This window comes from Oncorhynchus mykiss, chromosome 23, assembly GCF_057628025.1.
Source record: "Oncorhynchus mykiss isolate SJ-2025 chromosome 23, ASM5762802v1, whole genome shotgun sequence".
In the NCBI taxonomy this organism is placed as follows: Eukaryota; Metazoa; Chordata; class Actinopteri; order Salmoniformes; family Salmonidae; genus Oncorhynchus; species Oncorhynchus mykiss.
In genome coordinates, this window is record NC_143044.1 from 60247501 (window position 1) to 60267500 (window position 20000).

General features: G+C 44.0%; 1 protein-coding gene across 1 annotated transcript in view; it reads left to right on the top strand.

Moving 5' to 3' along the window:
- LOC110510837 (disintegrin and metalloproteinase domain-containing protein 12) overlaps positions 1–20000 on the top strand; it is a 226301-nt gene that overhangs the window by 177650 nt on the left and 28651 nt on the right. The window contains exons 12-16 of the mRNA XM_090217802.1: positions 3424–3601; positions 7010–7099; positions 11688–11883; positions 12944–13052; positions 16843–17041. Coding sequence (XP_090073928.1) covers positions 3424–3601; positions 7010–7099; positions 11688–11883; positions 12944–13052; positions 16843–17041 — 772 coding nt within the window. The remainder of the gene's footprint in view (positions 1–3423; positions 3602–7009; positions 7100–11687; positions 11884–12943; positions 13053–16842; positions 17042–20000) is intronic.

Below are 20000 nucleotides of genomic sequence, written 5' to 3' on the forward strand. Positions count from 1 at the left end.
GATGGAAAGTGGTGTTGGGGGTAAAACATACGACATTATAAAATCCATGTACACAAACAACAAGTGTGCGGTTAAAATTGGCAAAAAACACACACATTTCTTCACACAGGGTCGTGGGGTTAGACAGGGATGCAGTTTAAGCCCCACCCTCTTCAACATATATATCAACGAATTGGCGCGGGCACTAGAAAAGTCTGCAGCACCCGGCCTCCCCCTGCTAGAATCCGAAGTCAAATGTCTGCTGTTTGCCGATGATCTGGTGCTTCTGTCACCAACCAAGGAGGGCCTACAGCAGCACCTAGATCTTATGCACAGATTCTGTCAGACCTGGGCCCTGACAGTAAATCTCAGTAAGACCAAAATAATGGTGTTCCAAAAAAGGTCCAGTCACCAGGACCACAAATACAAATTCAATCTAGACACTGTTGCCCTAGAGCACACAAAAAACTATACATACCTTGGCCTAAACATCAGCGCCACAGGTAACTTCCACAAAGCTGTGAACGATCTGAGAGACAAGGCAAGAAGGGCATTCTATGCCATCAAAAGAAACATAAATTTCAACATACCAATTAGGATTTGGCTAAAAATACTTGAATCAGTCATAGAGCCCATTGCCCTTTATGGTTGTGAGGTCTGGGGTCCGCTCACCAACCAAGACTTCACAAAATGGGACAAACACCAAATTGAGACTCTGCACGCAGAATTCTGCAAAAATATCCTCCGTGTACAACGTAGAACACCAAATAATGCATGCAGAGCAGAATTAGGCCGATACCCACTAATTATCAAAATCCAGAAAAGAGCCGTTAAATTCTACAACCACCTAAAAGGAAGTGATTCACAAACCTTCCATAACAAAGCCATCACCTACAGAGAGATGAACCTGGAGAAGAGTCCCCTAAGCAAGCTGGTCCTGGGGCTCTGTTCACAAACACAAACACACCCTACAGAGCCCCAGGACAACAGCACAATTAGACCCAACCAAATCATGAGAAAACAAAAAGATAATTACTTGACACATTGGAAAGAATTAACAAAAAAACAGAGCAAACTAGAATGCTATTTGGCCCTAAACAGAGAGTACACAGCGGCAGAATACCTGACCACTGTGACTGACCCAAAATTAAGGAAAGCTTTGACTATGTACAGACTCAGTGAGCATAGCCTTGCTATTGAGAAAGGCCGCCGTAGGCAGACATGGCTCTCAAGAGAAGACAGGCTATGTGCTCACTGCCCACAAAATGAGGTGGAAACTGAGCTGCACTTCCTAACCTCCTGCCCAATGTATGACCATATTAGAGAGACATATTTCCCTCAGATTACACAGATCCACAAAGAATTCGAAAACAAATCCAAATTTGAAAAACTCCCATATCTACTGGGTGAAATTCCACAGTGTGACATCACAGCAGCAAGATTTGTGACCTGTTGCCACGAGAAAAGGGCAACCAGTGAAGAACACACACCATTGTAAATACAACCCATATTTATGCTTATTTATTTTATCTTGTGTCCTTTAACCATTTGTACATTGTTAAAACACTGTATATATATATATATAATATGACATTTGTAATGTCTTTACTGTTTTGAAACCTCTGTATGTGTAATGTTTACTGTTAATTTTTGTTGTTTTTCACTTTATATTTTCACTTTGTATGTTGTCTACCTCACTTGCTTTGGCAATGTTAACACATGTTTCCCACGCCAATAAAGCCCTTGAATTGAATTGAATTGAATTGAATAGAGGAGATAGAGGGGATAGAGGGAGGGGGTAGGATAGAGGGGATAGAGGGGATATAGGGATAAAGGGGATATAGGGGGATAGAGTGATAGAGGGATAGAGGGGATAGGGGGAGGGGGTAGAGGGATAGAGGGGATAGAGGGGATAGAGGGTATAGAGGGAGGGGGTAGATAGAGGGGATAGAGGGATAGAGGGGATAGAGGGGATAGAGGGTATAGAGGGAGGGGGTAGATAGAGGGATAGAGGGGATAGAGGGATAGAGGGGATAGAGGGAGGGGGTAGAGGTGATAGAGGGGATAGAGGGATAGAGGGATAGAGGGAGGGGGTGGAGGGATAGAGGGGATAGAGGGGATAGAGGGAGGGGGTAGAGGGGAGGGGATAGAGGAGATAGAGGGGAAGGGATAGAGGGGAAGGAGGGAGAAGATAGAGGAGAGGGGATAGAGGGGATAGAGGCGATAGAGGGGAGAGAGGAGATAGAGGAGATAGAGGAGAGGGAAGAGTTATACTTTGTATGAACAATCACACACTCACACCAACAGGCACACACACACACACACACACATTCTCTCTCCTCACACACACACCCTCCATCACGTACACTACATGGCCATCCAGCAGTACAGTCTATTACCAGAGCATTGCTGCATTAAGCTGTATGAGGTCTGGAAGAAAGGTTTTCTCAGACAGAGCCCAGGACAAACACACACTCACACAGTATTCAGTAGTTCTCCTCTCTCTCTCTCTCCTCTCCAGGTACCTGATCCCTACAGTATTCAGTAGTTCTCCTCTCTCTCTCTCTCTCTCTCTCTCCTCTCCAGGTACCTGTTCCCTACAGTATTCAGTAGTTCTCCTCTCTCTCTCTCCTCTCCAGGTACCTGTTCCCTACAGTATTCAGTAGTTCTCCTCTCTCTCTCTCTCCTCTCCAGGTACCCGTTCCCTACAGTATTCAGTAGTTCTCCTCTCTCTCTCCTCTCCAGGTACCTGTTCCCTACAGTATTCAGTAGTTCCCGTCTCTCTCTCCTCTCCAGGTACCTGTTCCCTACAGTATTCAGTAGTTCTCCTCTCTCTCTCTCCTCTCCAGGTACCTGTTCCCTACAGTATTCGGTAGTTCTCCTCTCTCTCTCTCTCTCCTCTCCAGGTACCTGTTCCCTACAGTATTCAGTAGTTCTCCTCTCTCTCTCTCCTCTCCAGGTACCTGTTCCCTACAGTATTCAGTAGTTCTCCTCTCTCTCTCTCCTCTCCAGGTACCTGTTCCCTACAGTATTCAGTAGTTCTCCTCTCTCTCTCTCCTCTCCAGGTACCTGTTCCCTACAGTATTCAGTAGTTCTCCTCTCTCTCTCTCCTCTCCAGGTACCTGTTCCCTACAGTATTCAGTAGTTCTCCTCTCTCTCTCTCTCCTCTCCAGGTACCTGTTCCCTACAGTATTCAGTAGTTCCCGTCTCTCTCTCCTCTCCAGGTACCTGTTCCCTACAGTATTCAGTAGTTCTCCTCTCGCTCTCTCCTCTCCAGGTACCCGTTCCCTACAGTATTCAGTAGTTCTCCTCTCTCTCTCTCCTCTCCAGGTACCTGTTCCCAACAGTATTCAGTAGTTCTCCTCTCTCTCTCTCTCTCTCTCCTCTCCAGGTACCTGTTCCCTACAGTATTCAGTAGTTCTCCTCTCTCTCTCTCCTCTCCAGGTACCCGTTCCCTACAGTATTCAGCTCCTGTAGTATAAAGGATCTGTCTGCCAGTCTGGAGAAGGGCGTTGGGATGTGTCTGTTCAACATGCCTGAGGTCAAGGTTCTCTACGGGGGACAGAAGTGTGGCAACGGATACGTGGAGGAAGGAGAGGAGTGTGACTGTGGAGAACTGGAGGTAGGAAGTTGTCCTGTTTTGTCATGGTAGGGATGCAATGGGATGGGACACGTTAACACTGTATGAACACTACTGCCCTGAGCCAAGCTGAACCAAACCACCACTGCCCTGAGCCAAGCTGAACCAAACCACTACTGCCCTGAGCCAAGCTCAACCAAACCACTACTGCCCTGAGTCAAGCTGAACCAAACCTCTACTGCCCTGAGCCAAGCTGAACCAAGCCTCTACTGCCCTGAACCAAGCTGAACTAAACCACTACTGCCCTGAGCCAAGCTGAACTAAACCACTACTGCCCTGAGCCAAGCTGAACCAAGCCTCTACTGCCCTGAGCCAAGCTGAACTAAACCACTACTGCCCTGAGCCAAGCTGAACCAAACCACTACTGCCCTGAGCCAAGCTAAACCAAGCCTCTACTGCCCTGAGCCAAGCTGAACTAAACCACTACTGCCCTGAGCCAAGCTGAACTAAACCACTACTGCCCTGAGCCAAGCTGAACCAAACCACTACTGCCCTGAGCCAAGCTGAACCAAACCACTACTGCCCTGAGCCAAGCTGAACCAAGACACTACTGCCCTGAGCCAAGCTGAACTAAACCACTACTGCCCTTAGCCAAGCTGAACCAAGCCTCTACTGCCCTGAGCCAAGCTGAACTAAACCACTACTGCCCTGAGCCAAGCTGAACTAAACCACTACTGCCCTGAGCCAAGCTGAACCAAACCACTACTGCCCTGAGCCAAGCTGAACCAAACCACTACTGCCCTGAGCCAAGCTGAACCAAGACACTACTGCCCTGAGCCAAGCTGAACTAAACCACTACTGCCCTTAGCCAAGCTGAACTAAACCACTACTGCCCTGAGCCAAGCTGAACCAAACCACTACTGCCCTGAGCCAAGCTGAACCAAACCACTACTGCCCTGAGCCAAGCTGAACTAAACCACTACTGCCCTGAGCCAAGCTGAACCAAACCTCTACTGCCCTGAGCCAAGCTGAACCAAACCAAGCTGTTCTGAGCCAAGCTGAACCAAACTAAGCTGTTCTGAGCCAAGCTGAATCAAACCAAGCTATTCTGAGTCAAGCTGAACCAAACCACTACTGCCCTGAGCCAAGCTGAACCAAACCAAGCTGTTCTGAGCCAAGCTGAGCCAAACCACTACTGCCCGTGCCAAGCTGTTCTGAGCCAAGCTGAACCAAACCATGCTGTTCTGAGCCAAGCTGAACCAAACCACTACTGCCCGTGCCAAGCTGTTCTGAGCCAAGCTGAACCAAACCATGCTGTTCTGAGCCAAGCTGAACAAAACCACTACTGCCCTGAGCCAAGCTGAACCAAACCATGCTGTTCTGAGCCAAGCTGAACAAAACCACTACTGCCCTGAGCCAAGCTGAACCAAACCACTACTGCCCTGAGCCAAGCTGAACCAAACCACTACTGCCCTGAGCCAAGCTGAACTAAACCACTACTGCCCTGAGCCAAGCTGAACCAAACCTCTACTTCCCTGAGCCAAGCTGAACCAAACCACTACTGCCCCTTGCCAAGCTGTTCTGAGCCAAGCTGAACCAAACCAAGCTGTTCTGAGCCAAGCTGAACCAAACCAAGCTGTTCTGAGCCAAGCTGAACCAAACCACTACTGCCCTGAGCCAAGCTGAACCAAACCATTACTGCCCTGAGCCAAGCTGAACCAAACCACTACTGCCCTGAGCCAAGCTGAACCAAACCACTACTGCCCTGAGCCAAGCTGAACCAAACCACTACTGCCCTTAGCCAAGCTGAACCAAACCACTACTGCCCTGAGCCAAGCTGAACTAAACCACTACTGCCCTGAGCCAAGCTGAACCAAACCTCTACTGCCCTGAGCCAAGCTGAACCAAACCACTACTGCCCCTTGCCAAGCTGTTCTGAGCCAAGCTGAACCAAACCAAGCTGTTCTGAGCCAATCTGAACCAAACCAAGCTGTTCTGAGCCAAGCTGAACCAAACCAAGCTGTTCTGAGCCTAGCTGAACCAAACCACTACTGCCCTGAGCCAAGCTGTTCTGAGAGGAGTGGAGATAGTGGAGATAGGAAGTGGTCTAACAACACCAAGGTTGTGGGTTCAATGCAGGGTTCCAGAGCTGCTGATTGGTAGAGTGCAGGGTTTCAGGGCTGCTGATTGGTAGAGTGCAGGGTTCCAGAGCTGCTGATTGGTAGCGTGCAGGGTTCCAGAGCTGCTGATTGGTAGAGTGCAGGGTTTCAGAGCTGCTGATTGGTAGAGTGCAGGGTTCCAGAGCTGCTGATTGGTAGAGTGCAGGGTTCCAGAGCTGCTGATTGGTAGAGTGCAGGTTTCCAGAGCTGCTGATTGGTAGAGTGCAGGGTTCCAGAGCTGCTGATTGGTAGAGTGCAGGTTTCCAGAGCTGCTGATTGGTAGAGTGCAGTGTTCCAGAGCTGCTGATTGGTAGAGTGCAGGTTTCCAGAGCTGCTGATTGGTAGAGTGCAGGGTTCCAGAGCTGCTGATTGGTAGAGTGCAGGGTTCCAGAGCTGCTGATTGGTAGAGTGCAGGGTTCCAGAGCTGCTGATTGGTAGAGTGCAGGTTTCCAGAGCTGCTGATTGGTAGAGTGCAGGGTTCCAGAGCTGCTGATTGGTAGAGTGCAGGGTTCCAGAGCTGCTGATTGGTAGAGTGCAGGGTTCCAGAGCTGCTGATTGGTAGAGTGCAGGGTTCCAGAGCTGCTGATTGGTAGAGTGCAGGTTTCCAGAGTTGCTGATTGGTAGAGTGCAGAGTTTCAGAGCTACTGATTGGTCGAGTGCAGGGTTCTGATAATGCATAATGTAGACCAGATGTTCATACCTCCACTGTTCCACAGAGGATATGTTACATCAACGGGGACCTGGGACCGTGTTCCCTGTCCGAAGCTGTTGTTGAAGAAATCCTTTCAGGACGTAACTCTACCTGACTGTCTGACCTCTGCCAGGGAGGAGAGGAGGAATATAATACGACCTGGCGTGGGGTTCCCTCTGATAACATTAGAGATGTGCGTGTGTTCTCAGATTACATCTAATCTGGGTGGTTTGTAAACCCCTTCTTCCTCTCCTCTCTCTCCCCATCTCTCCTCTCTCTCCCCACCTCTCCTCTCTCTCCCCATCTCTCCTCTCTCTCCCCACCTCTCCTCTCTCTCCCCACCTCTCCTCTCTCTCCCCTCTCCCCCTCTCCCCTCTCCCCCTCTCTCCTCTCCTCTCTCTCCCCTCTCCCCTCTCCCCCTCTCTCCTCTCCTCTCTCTCCCCACCTCTCTTCTCTCCCCCCACCTCTCCTCTCTCTGGAACCCTCTCTCCCCACCTCTCCTCTCTCCCCCCACCTCTCCTCTCTCTCTCCCCCTCTCCCCTCTCCCCCTCTCTCCTCTCCCCTCTCCCCCTCTCCCCCTCTCTCCTCTCCTCTCTCTAGGAGTGTATGAACCCGTGCTGTAACTCTACAACCTGTACTCTGAAGGGGGATGCTGTGTGTGCTCACGGACAGTGCTGTCATGACTGCCTGGTAGGAGACTGACTGACCTGTTGGCCAACAGCCCTCATTTAAACTCAGATCTTCTTTAATCATTATTTTCACAGGGAAGGGGTCCTGTTTCACGCACACACACACACACACACACACACACACACACACACACACACACACACACACAAAATGGCTTAAATACATAGTGGTATAAAAAGGGGAATATGCCTTAAAGTTGGAGTTGTTTGTTTGATCCTCTATAATCATATGTAGTAGCTAGGCTAGTTGTTTTATCCTCTATAATCATAGGTAGTAGCTAGGCTAGTTGATTGTTTGATACTCTATAATCATATGTAGTAGCTAGGCTAGTTGTTTGTTTGATCCTCTATAATCATATGTAGTAGCTAGGCTAGTTGTTTGTTTGATCCTCTATAATCATATGTAGTAGCTAGGCTAGTTGTTTGTTTGATACTCTATAATCATATGTAGTAGCTAGGCTAGTTGTTTGTTTGATCCTCTATAATCATATGTAGTAGCTAGGCTAGTTGTTTGATACTCTATAATCATATGTAGTAGCTAGGCTAGTTGTTTGATACTCTATAATCATATGTAGTAGCTAGGCTAGTTGTTTGATCCTCTATAATCATATGTAGTAGCTAGGCTAGTTGTTTGATCCTCTATAATCATATGTAGTAGCTAGGCTAGTTGTTTGATCCTCTATAATCATATGTAGTAGCTAGGCTAGCTGTTTGATGCTCTATAATCATATGTAGTAGCTAGGCTAGTTGTTTGATCCTCTGTAATCATATGTAGTAGCTAGGCTATTTGTTTGATAATCTATAATCATATGTAGTAGCTAGGCTAGTTGTTTGATACTCTATAATCATATGTAGTAGCTAGGCTAGTTGTTTGTTTGATACTCTATAATCATATGTAGTAGCTAGGCTAGTTGTTTGTTTGATCCTCTATAATCATATGTAGTAGCTAGGCTAGTTGTTTGTTTGATACTCTATAATCATATGTAGTAGCTAGGCTAGTTGTTTGATACTCTATAATCATATATAGTAGCTAGGCTAGTTGTTTGATAATCTATAATCATATGTAGTAGCTAGGCTAGTTGTTTGATAATCTATAATCATATGTAGTAGCTAGGCTAGTTGTTTGTTTGATACTCTATAATCATATGTAGTAGCTAGGCTAGTTGTTTGTTTGATCCTCTATAATCATATGTAGTAGCTAGGCTAGTTGTTTGTTTGATACTCTATAATCATATGTAGTAGCTAGGCTAGTTGTTTGATACTCTATAATCATATATAGTAGCTAGGCTAGTTGTTTGATAATCTATAATAATATGTAGTAGCTAGGCTAGTTGTTTGATCCTCTATAATCATATGTAGTAGCTAGGCTAGTTGTTTGTTTGATACTCTATAATAATATGTAGTAGCTAGGCTAGTTGTTTGTTTGATAATCTGTAATCATATGTAGTAGCTAGGCTAGTTGTTTGTTTGATAATCTATAATCATATGTAGTAGCTAGGCTAGTTGTTTGTTTGATCCTCTATAATCATATGTAGTAGCTAGGCTAGTTGTTTGTTTGATACTCTATAATCATATGTAGTAGCTAGGCTAGTTGTTTGTTTGATAATCTATAATCATATGTAGTAGCTAGGCTAGTTGTTTGTTTGATACTCTATAATCATATGTAGTAGCTAGGCTAGTTGTTTGATACTCTATAATCATATATAGTAGCTAGGCTAGTTGTTTGATAATCTATAATCATATGTAGTAGCTAGGCTAGTTGTTTGATCCTCTATAATCATATGTAGTAGCTAGGCTAGTTGTTTGTTTGATACTCTATACTCATATGTAGTCGCTAGGCTAGTTATTTGTTTGGTAATCTATAATCATATGTAGTAGCTAGGCTAGTTGTTTGATACTCTATAATCATATGTAGTAGCTAAGCTAGTTGATTGATCCTCTATAATCATATGTAGTAGCTAGGCTAGTTGTTTGATAATCTATAATCATATGCAGTAGCTAGGCTAGTTGTTTGATCCTCCATAATCATAGGTAGTAGCTAGGCTAGTTGATTTATAAGCTATAATCATATGTAGTAGCTAGGCTAGTTGTTTGATACTCTATAATCAAATGTAGTAGCTAGGCTAGTTGTTTGATACTCTATAATCATAGGTAGTAGCTAGGCTAGTTGATTTATAAGCTATAATCATATGTAGTAGCTAGGCTAGTTGTTTCTTTGATACTCTATAATCATATGTAGTAGCTAGGCTAGTTGTTTCTTTGATACTCTATAATCATATGTAGTAGCTAGGCTAGTTGTTTCTTTGATACTCTATAATCATATGTAGTAGCTAGGCTAGTTGTTTCTTTGATACTCTATAATCATATGTAGTAGCTAGGCTAGTTGTTTCTTTGATACTCTATAATCATATGTAGTAGCTAGGCTAGTTGTTTGTTTGATAATCTATAATCATATGTAGTAGCTAGGCTAGTTGTTTCTTTGATACTCTATAATCATATGTAGTAGCTAGGCTAGTTGTTTCTTTGATACTCTATAATCATATGTAGTAGCTAGGCTAGTTGTTTCTTTGATACTCTATAATCATATGTAGTAGCTAGGCTAGTTGTTTTATAATCTATAATCATATGTAGTAGCTAGGCTAGTTGTTTGATACTTTATAATCATAGGTAGTAGCTAGGCTAGTTGATTTATAAGCTATAATCATATGTAGTAGCTAGGCTAGTTGTTTCTTTGATACTCTATAATCATATGTAGTAGCTAGGCTAGTTGTTTCTTTGATACTCTATAATCATATGTAGTAGCTAGGCTAGTTGTTTTATAATCTATAATCATAGGTAGTAGCTAGGCTAGTTGTTTGTTTGATAATCTATAATCATATGTAGTAGCTAGGCTAGTTGTTTGTTTGATCCTCTATAATCATATGTAGTAGCTAGGCTAGTTGTTTGTTTGATACTCTATAATCATATGTAGTAGCTAGGCTAGTTGTTTGTTTGATAATCTATAATCATATGTAGTAGCTAGGCTAGTTGTTTGTTTGATACTCTATAATCATATGTAGTAGCTAGGCTAGTTGTTTGATACTCTATAATCATATATAGTAGCTAGGCTAGTTGTTTGATAATCTATAATCATATGTAGTAGCTAGGCTAGTTGTTTGATCCTCTATAATCATATGTAGTAGCTAGGCTAGTTGTTTGTTTGATACTCTATACTCATATGTAGTCGCTAGGCTAGTTATTTGTTTGATAATCTATAATCATATGTAGTAGCTAGGCTAGTTGTTTGATACTCTATAATCATATGTAGTAGCTAAGCTAGTTGATTGATCCTCTATAATCATATGTAGTAGCTAGGCTAGTTGTTTGATAATCTATAATCATATGCAGTAGCTAGGCTAGTTGTTTGATCCTCCATAATCATAGGTAGTAGCTAGGCTAGTTGATTTATAAGCTATAATCATATGTAGTAGCTAGGCTAGTTGTTTGATACTCTATAATCAAATGTAGTAGCTAGGCTAGTTGTTTGATACTCTATAATCATAGGTAGTAGCTAGGCTAGTTGATTTATAAGCTATAATCATATGTAGTAGCTAGGCTAGTTGTTTCTTTGATACTCTATAATCATATGTAGTAGCTAGGCTAGTTGTTTCTTTGATACTCTATAATCATATGTAGTAGCTAGGCTAGTTGTTTCTTTGATACTCTATAATCATATGTAGTAGCTAGGCTAGTTGTTTCTTTGATACTCTATAATCATATGTAGTAGCTAGGCTAGTTGTTTCTTTGATACTCTATAATCATATGTAGTAGCTAGGCTAGTTGTTTGTTTGATAATCTATAATCATATGTAGTAGCTAGGCTAGTTGTTTCTTTGATACTCTATAATCATATGTAGTAGCTAGGCTAGTTGTTTCTTTGATACTCTATAATCATATGTAGTAGCTAGGCTAGTTGTTTCTTTGATACTCTATAATCATATGTAGTAGCTAGGCTAGTTGTTTTATAATCTATAATCATATGTAGTAGCTAGGCTAGTTGTTTGATACTTTATAATCATAGGTAGTAGCTAGGCTAGTTGATTTATAAGCTATAATCATATGTAGTAGCTAGGCTAGTTGTTTCTTTGATACTCTATAATCATATGTAGTAGCTAGGCTAGTTGTTTCTTTGATACTCTATAATCATATGTAGTAGCTAGGCTAGTTGTTTTATAATCTATAATCATATGTAGTAGCTAGGCTAGTTGTTTGATACTTTCTAATCATATGTAGTAGCTAGGCTAGTTGTTTTATAATCTATAATCATATGTAGTAGCTAGGCTAGTTGTTTGATACTCTATAATCATATGTAGTAGCTAGGCTAGTTGTTTGATACTTTATAATCATATGTAGTAGCTAGGCTAGTTGTTTGATACTCTATAATCATATGTAATGGGTAGGGTTAGTAGTAGGTAAACTAAGTAGTCTGTCCTCTTCTGTTTCTCTTAGACTTCAGACCTTCATGCCTCTCAAGGCCTCACCTCCTTATCTGTCTGTCTGCCTGTCTGTCTGCCTGTGTGCCTGTCTATCTGCCCGCCTACCTGTCTGTAGCTGAAAGCAGCGGGCACCCCGTGCAGGGATTCCAGTAACTCATGTGACCTGCCAGAGTTCTGTACCGGCGCCAACCCCCATTGCCCTGCTAATGTGTACCTGCATGACGGGCACGCCTGTCACAACGTGGATGGACACTGCTACAATGGGATCTGCCAGACACACGAGCAGCAGTGCATCACTCTCTGGGGCCAGGGTGAGTAGAGAACAGGGTCTGATCACTCTCTGGGTCCAGGGTGAGTAGAGAACAGGGTCTGATCACTCTCTGGGTTCAGGGTGAGTAGAGAACAGGGTCGGATCGCTCTCTGGTGTCAGGGTGAGTAGAGAACATGGTCTGATCACTCTCTGGGGTCAGGGTGAGTACAGAACAGGGTCTGATCACTATCTGGGGCCAGGGTGAGTACAGAACAGGGTCTGATCACTCTCCTGGGTCAGGGTGAGTAGAGAACAGGGTCTGATCACTCTCTGGGGCCAGGGTGAGTACAGAACAGGGTCTGATCACTCTCTGGGGTCAGGGTGAGTAGAGAACAGGGTCTGATCACTATCTGGGGTCAGGGTGAGTAGAGAACAGGGTCTGTTCACTCTCTGGGGTCAGGGTGAGTAGAGGACAGGGTTTGATCACTCTCTGGGGTCAGGGTGAGTAGAGAACAGGGTCGGTTCACTCTCTGGGGTCAGGGTGAGTAGAGTACAGGGTCTGAGCACTCTCTGGGGTCAGGGTGAGTAGAGAACAGGGTCTGATCACTCTCTGGGGCCAGGGTGAGTAGAGAACAGGGTCTGATCACTCCCTGGGGCCAGGGTGAGTACAGAACAGGTTCTGATCACTCTCTGGGGTCAGGGTGAGTAGAGAACAGGGTCTGATCACTCCCTGGGGCCAGGGTGAGTAGAGAACAGGGCCTGTTCACTCTCTGGGGTCAGGGTGAGTACAGAACAGGGTCTGATCACTCTCTGGGGACAGGGTGAGTAGAGAACAGGGTCTGATCACTCTCTGGGGTCAGGGTGAGTAGAGAACAGGGTCTGTTCACTCTCTGGGGTCAGGGTGAGTAGAGAACAGGGTCTGATCACTCCCTGGGGTCAGGGTGAGTAGAGAACAGGTAGAGAGTAGAGAGCCTCGAATCCGCTCCTCCCCAATGGGTTTGAGAAGGAGGAGAGGAGCCTCGAGGAGAGGAGGATGTGAGGAAACCACAGAAAGACGATATCAGATAAGGCCGAGAAGTTACAGTCTGTCTCTGATGTTATATGTCCCCCATGTCTGATAGGAGCCAAGCCCGCCCCAGGGATCTGCTTTGAGAGAGTCAACTCGGCAGGAGATCCCTACGGGAACTGTGGGAAGGACTCCAGGGGATCCTTTGCCAAGTGTGAAGCTCCGTAAGACGACATACCAGTACACATATCCACTGTCTCTGAGCATGTGCTGGTTTTTAAATAAAATGTGAAAAGAGACCCCCCCCCCGTTGCATTTTATCTATACTACAATGTGATTGGTTTATTTGACAACGTTATCGACCACTCGGGTCTTTAACTGGGGTGTGAGTAGTCAAAAACGTAGTCAAATAAACCCGTTCGCAGTGGTGCGTGGGTATAGAATTACCAGGCTGTACATCTTTGAAAGGGTAACCACGACAACAACAGGAGACAAAAGGATATAGAATTACCAGGCTGTACTTCTTTGAAAGGGTAACCACGACAACAACAGGAGACAAAAGGGTATAGAATTACCAGGCTGTACATCTTTGAAAGGGTAACCACGACAACAACAGGAGACAAAAGGGTATAGAATTACCAGGCTGTAGTTCTTTGAAAGGGTAACCACGACAACAACTGGAGACAAACGGGTATAGAATTACCAGGCTGTACATCTTTGAAAAGGGTAACCACGACAACAACAGGAGACAAAAGGGTATAGAATTACCAGGCTGTACATCTTTGAAAAGGGTAACCACGACAACAACAGGAGACAAAAGGGTATAGAATTACCAGGCTGTACATCTTTGAAAGTGTAACCACGACAACAACAGGAGACAAAAGGGTATAGAATTACCAGGCTGTACTTATTTGAAAGGGTAACCACGACAACAACAGGAGACAAAAGGGAGAAAAAAGTGTCTGTCTTTAATGAAGACGTGATGTCATAGTCTAGACTTTATTGAAACTCTTGAAATATTTTAATTAGCATTTTTTTAAAAGGGGGAGGGGTTTTGTTCTTCTTAACGATCCCCTTTAATTGTCTTTAGACGGCAGAGACATTAGTGGGCGTGTCCCAAATGGATTCCTATTTCCTGTTTAGTGCACTACTCTTTACCAGTGCCCAATGGCCTCTGCTCAAAAGCAGGGCACTAAACAAGGGAATAGGGTGCTATTCTGGGATGTTGACCTGAATCATTCATCAACGGTCTCTTAATTGACTTAATTGCAGCAATGACAGAAAACTGGATGTGACTGGGATTGACTGAGACCCTTATACAATGACAAACAAAGTCTACAAACACAGTCTAATGTAGGACTGGGCTACAGTCTAATGTAGGACTGGGCTACAGTCTAATGTAGGACTGGGCTACAGTCTAATGTAGGACTGGGATACATTCTAATGTAGTACTGGGCTACAGCCTAATGTAGGACTGGGCTACAGTCTAATGTAGGACTGGGCTACAGTCTAATGTAGGACTGGGCTACAGTCTAATGTAGGACTGGGCTACAGTCTAATGTAGGACTGGGCTACAGCCACTATTTCTGTCTAATGTAGGACTGGGCTACAGCCACTCTTTCAGTCTAATGTAGGACTGGGCTACAGCCACTATTTCAGTCTAATGTAGGACTGGGCTACAGCCACTCTTTCAGTCTAATGTAGGACTGGGCTACAGCCACTCTTTCAGTCTAATGTAGGACTGGGCTACAGTCTAATGTAGGACTGGGCTACAGTCTAATGTAGGTCTGGGCTACAGCCACTATTTCTGTCTAATGTAGGACTGGGCTACAGCCACTCTTTCAGTCTAATGTAGGACTGGGCTACAGCCACTGTTTCAGTCTAATGTAGGACTGGGCTACAGTCTAATGTAGGACTGGGCTACAGTCTAATGTAGGTCTGGGCTACAGCCACTATTTCTGTCTAATGTAGGACTGGGCTACAGCCACTCTTTCAGTCTAATGTAGGACTGGGCTACAGCCACTTGTTCAGTCTAATGTAGGACTGGGCTACAGCCACTTGTTCAGTCTAATGTAAGACTGGGCTACAGTCTAATGTAGGACTGGGCTACAGTCTAATGTAGGACTGGGATACATTATAATGTAGTACTGGGCTACAGCCTAATGTAGGACTGGGCTACAGTCTAATGTAGGACTGGGCTACAGTCTAATGTAGGACTGGGCTACAGTCTAATGTAGGACTGGGCTACAGTCTAATGTAGGGCTACAGCCACTCTTTCTGTCTAATGTAGGACTGGGCTACAGCCACTCTTTCAGTCTAATGTAGGACTGGGCTACAGCCACTCTTTTTGTCTAATGTAGGACTGGGCTACAGTCTAATGTAGGACTGGGCTACAGTCTAATGTAGGACTGGGCTAAAGTCTAATGTAGGACTGGGCTACAGTCTAATGTAGGACTGGGCTACAGTCTAATGTAGGACTGGGCTAAAGTCTAATGTAGGACTGGGCTACAGCCACTGTTTCAGTCTAATGTAGGACTGGGCTACAGTCTAATGTAGGACTGGGCTACAGCCACTCTTTCTGTCTGATTCTCTGCTGATTTCCCTGGAACTGGGGTTGAAAAAAGTCCTAACAGCACAGAATCTAAACTGGGGTTGAAAAGAGTCCTAACACAACAGAATCTAAACTGGGGTTGAAAAGAGTCCTAACACAACAGAATCTAAACTGGGGTTGAAAAGAGTCCTTACACAACAGAATCTAAACTGGGGTTGAAAAGAGTCCTAACACAACAGAACCTAAACTGCTTTTGAAAAGAGTCCTAACACAACAGAATCTAAACTGGGGTTGAAAAGAGTCCTAACACAACAGAACCTAAACTGCTTTTGAAAAGAGTCCTAACACAACAGAATCTAAACTGGGGTTGAAAAGAGTCCTAACAGCACAACAGAATCTAAACTGGGGTTGAAAAGAGTCCTGACAGCACAACAGAACCTAAACTGGGGTTGAAAAGAGTCCTAACAACACAACAGAACCTAAACTGGGGTTGAAAAGAGTCCCAACAAAACATAATCTAAACTGGGGTTGAAAAGAGTCCTAACACAACAGAACCTAAACTGGGGTTGAAAAGAGTCCTGACAACACAACAGAATCTAAACTGGGGTTGAAAAGAGTCCCAACAAAACATAATCTAAACTGGGGTTGAAAAGAGTCCTAACACAACACAATCTAAACTGGGGTTGAAAAGAGTCCTGACAACACAACAGAACCTAAACTGGGGTTGAAAAGAGTCCTGACAGCACAACAGAACCTAAACTGGGGTTGAAAAGAGTCCTAACAACACAACAGAACCTAAACTGGGGTTGAAAAGAGTCCCAACAAAACATAATCTAAACTGGGGTTGAAAAGAGTCCTAACACAACAGAACCTAAACTGGGGTTGAAAAGAGTCCTGACAACACAACAGAATCTAAACTGGGGTTGAAAAGAGTCCCAACACAACAGAATCTAAACTGGGGTTGAAAAGAGTCCTAACACAACACAATCTAAACTGGGGTTGAAAAGAGTCCTGACAACACAACAGAACCTAAACTGGGGTTGAAAAGAGTCCTAACACAACAGAACACTGTAGTAGTTACTGTAGTTCTAGCAACACAGTAGTTACTGTAGTTCACTGGCGTTAATCTCAAATCTGCAGTGTCTGCAGGTTTTCGCTCCTCCATTGTACTTGATCGATCAATTAAGGTCATTGATTAGTTTAAGAACTCCCCTCACCTGGTTGTCTAGGTCTTAATTTGATACAAATTGAAAGGAAATAACGAAATAACCAGCAGGCACACAGCCCTCCAGGAAATCATTTTGACACCACTGTTGTAGATGTTTGGAGAGAAAGTCAAGTTATTTGACAGCTAAGACTCTGGCTCCAGTAACAATGAAATATCATTCAGGTGAATGCCTTTAGTTGTGTTTTCTAATCTAGTGATTAATGGGGTGTTGTTTGTTGTTTGTTGTTGTTTACAGAGATGCTAAGTGTGGCAAAATACAGTGTCAAGGAGGAGCCAACCGGCCAATAATAGGCACCAATGCCGTCTCCATAGAAACCAACATCCCCCTACAAGAGGGGGGCCGAATCCTGTGCCGGGGGACCCATGTCTACCTGGGGGACGACATGCCTGACCCAGGCCTCGTCATGTCGGGCACAAAGTGTGGCGACGCCATGGTGAGAACTCAACACCGTTACCCTGTTCACACCACTGGGCCGTCGGACCATCCAGGAGAGAGTGTGTTGTTGTTGTTGTTGACAGAGGTTAACTGTGCTGGCCTCTTGTTACGTGTCCACAATAGTAGCTCGAACTGTGCAGGGAAGGACAATGGGGAAAGAAAATATCTGAGTCAGCATTGTACAGTTTTGGGTCAGCCTTGTATGGTTTGGGTCAGAATTGTATGGTTTGGCTTAGCATGGTACAGTTTGATTCAGCATTGTATGGTTTGGGTCAGCATTGTATGGTTTGGGTCAGCATTGTACGGTTTGGGTCAGCATTGTATGGTTTGGGTCAGCATTGTACGGTTTGGGTCAGCATTGTATGGTTTGGGTCAGCAATGTACGGTTTGGCTCAGCATGGTACGGTTTGATTCAACATGGTACGTTTTGGGTCAGCATTGTACGTTTTGGGTCAGCATTGTATGGTTTGGGTCAGCAATGTACGGTTTGGCTCAGCATGGTACGTTTTGGGTCAGCATTGTATGGTTTGGGTCAGCATTGTATGTTTTGGGTCAGCATTGTATGGTTTGGGTCAGCATTGTATGTTTTGGGTCAGCATTGTATGGTTTGACTCAGTATTGTATGTTTTGGGTCAGCATTGTATGGTTTGATTCAGCGTTGTATGGTTTGGGTCAGCAATATACGTTTTGGCTCAGCATTGTATGGTTTGGCTCAGCATTGTACGTTTTGGCTCAGCATTGTATGGTTTGGCTCAGCATTGTACGGTTTAGGTCAGCATTGTATGGTTTGGCTCAGCATTGTACGGTTTAGGTCAGCATTGTATGGTTTGGCTCAGCATTGTACGGTTTAGGTCAGCATTGTATGGTTTGACTCAGCATTGTACGGTTTGGGTCAGCATTGTATGGTTTGGCTCAGCATTGTACGTTTTGGGTCAGCATGATAGCGTGAAAAGGGTACTTGAATTAGACTTAAATTTACATTGAAATATACAGCTCTGAACTAGCCAGTAGAGTCCAATTGATCTGTGACACTGGTTACAGCCAGTTTAGTTTTTTAGGAAGGCCTTTTTCCAGCCCTAAACACTGGGCAGTGACCGTGGAATCTAACGGTGGTGACATCAGTGTAGTCTGTCTGTCTGTCTGTCTGTCTGTCTGTCTGTCTGTCTGTCTGTCTGTCTGTCTGTCTGTCTGTCTGTCTGTCTCCTCTCTCTCTCTCTCTCTCTCTCTCTCTCTCTCTCTCTCTCTCTCTGCCTGCCTGTCTATCGGTCTGGTCTGCTCTCTCTCTGTCTGCCTGTTCTCTGTCTGTGTCTCTCTCTATCTCATTTCAATTTCATTTTAGGGGCTTTATTGGCATGGGAAACATATGTTAACGTTGCCAAAGCAAGTGAAGTAGATAATTAACAAAAATGAAATAAATAAAAGTGAACAGTAAACATTTAACACACAGAAGTTCCAAAATAATAAAGACAACAAATGTCATATTATGTACATACAGTGTTGTAACGATGTGCAAATAGTTAAAGTACAAAAGGGAAAATAAATAAACATAAATATGGGTTGTATTTACAATGGTGTTTGTTCTTCACTGTTTAACCTTGCTGCTTGTTTAGCAGGCCCTCGTGCCAAATTGAGTCAAAAGCTTTTTTTGAAAATCAACAAAGCATGAGAAGACTTTGCCTTTGTTTTGGTTTGTTTGTTTGTCAATTAGGGTGTGCAGGGTGAATACATGGTCTGTTGTACGGTAATTTGGTAAAAAGCCAATTTGACATTTGCTCAGTACGTTGTTTTCATTGAGGAAATGTACGAGTCTGCTGTTAATGATAATGCAGAGGATTTTCCCAAGGTTACTGTTGACGCATATTCCACGGTAGTTATTGGGGTCAAATTTGTCTCCACTTTTGTGGATTGGGGTGATCAGTCCTTGGTTCCAAATACTGAGGAAGATGCCAGAGCTGAGGATGATGTTAAAGAGTTTTAGCCAATTGGAATTTGTGGTCTGTATATTCATTTTGTTTAGGATACCATCAACACCACAGGCCTTTTTGGGTTGGAGGGTTTTTATTTTGTCCTGTGTTTTTGTTCAATGTATTTGGAGAATCCAGTGGGTTCTGGTCGTCTTTAATAGTTGAATCTAAGATTTGTATTTGATCATGTATATGTTTTTGCTGTTTGTTCTTTGTTATAGAGCCAAAAAGATTGGAGAAGTGGTTTATCCATACATCTCCGTTTTGGATAGATGTCTCTTCGTGGTGTTGTTTGTTTAGTGTTTTCCAATTTTCCCAGAAGTGGTTAGAGTCTATGGATTCTTCAGTTACATTGAGCTGATTTCTGACATGCTGTTCCTTCTTTTTCCGTAGTGTATTTCTGTATTGTTTTAGTGATTCACCGTAGTGAAGGAGTAGACTCGGGTTTTCAGGGTCTCTATGTTTTTGGTTGGACAAGTTTCTCAATTTCTTTCTTGAGAAACACGGCGTTCTTCATAAAACCATTTGTCATTGTTGTTCATTTTCTCAGGTTGTCTGCTTGTAATTTATTTATTTTTGATAGGGAAGCTGAGAGTTTAAATATACTGTTCAGGTTTTCTACTGCCAAGTTTACACCTTCACTATTACAGAGAAACATTTTGTCCAGGAAATTGTCTAGAAGGGATTGAATTTGTTGTTGCCTAATTTTCTCTCTCTCACTTTCTCTCTCTCCCCCCTCTCTTTCTCCTTCCCTCTCCGCCCTAACCCCCCCCCTCTCTCTCTCTTTCTCTCTCGCTCTCTCTCTCTCTCTCGCTCTTCCTCCCCCCATCTCTCTCTCCCTCCCTCAACCCCCCCCCCTCTCTCTCTCTCTCTCTCTCTCTGTCTCTCTCTCTCTCTCTCTGTCTCTCTCTCTGTCTCTCTCTGTCTCTCTCTGTCTCTCTCTCTCTCTCTCTCTCTCTCTCTCTCTGTCTCTCTCTCTCTCTCTCTGTCACT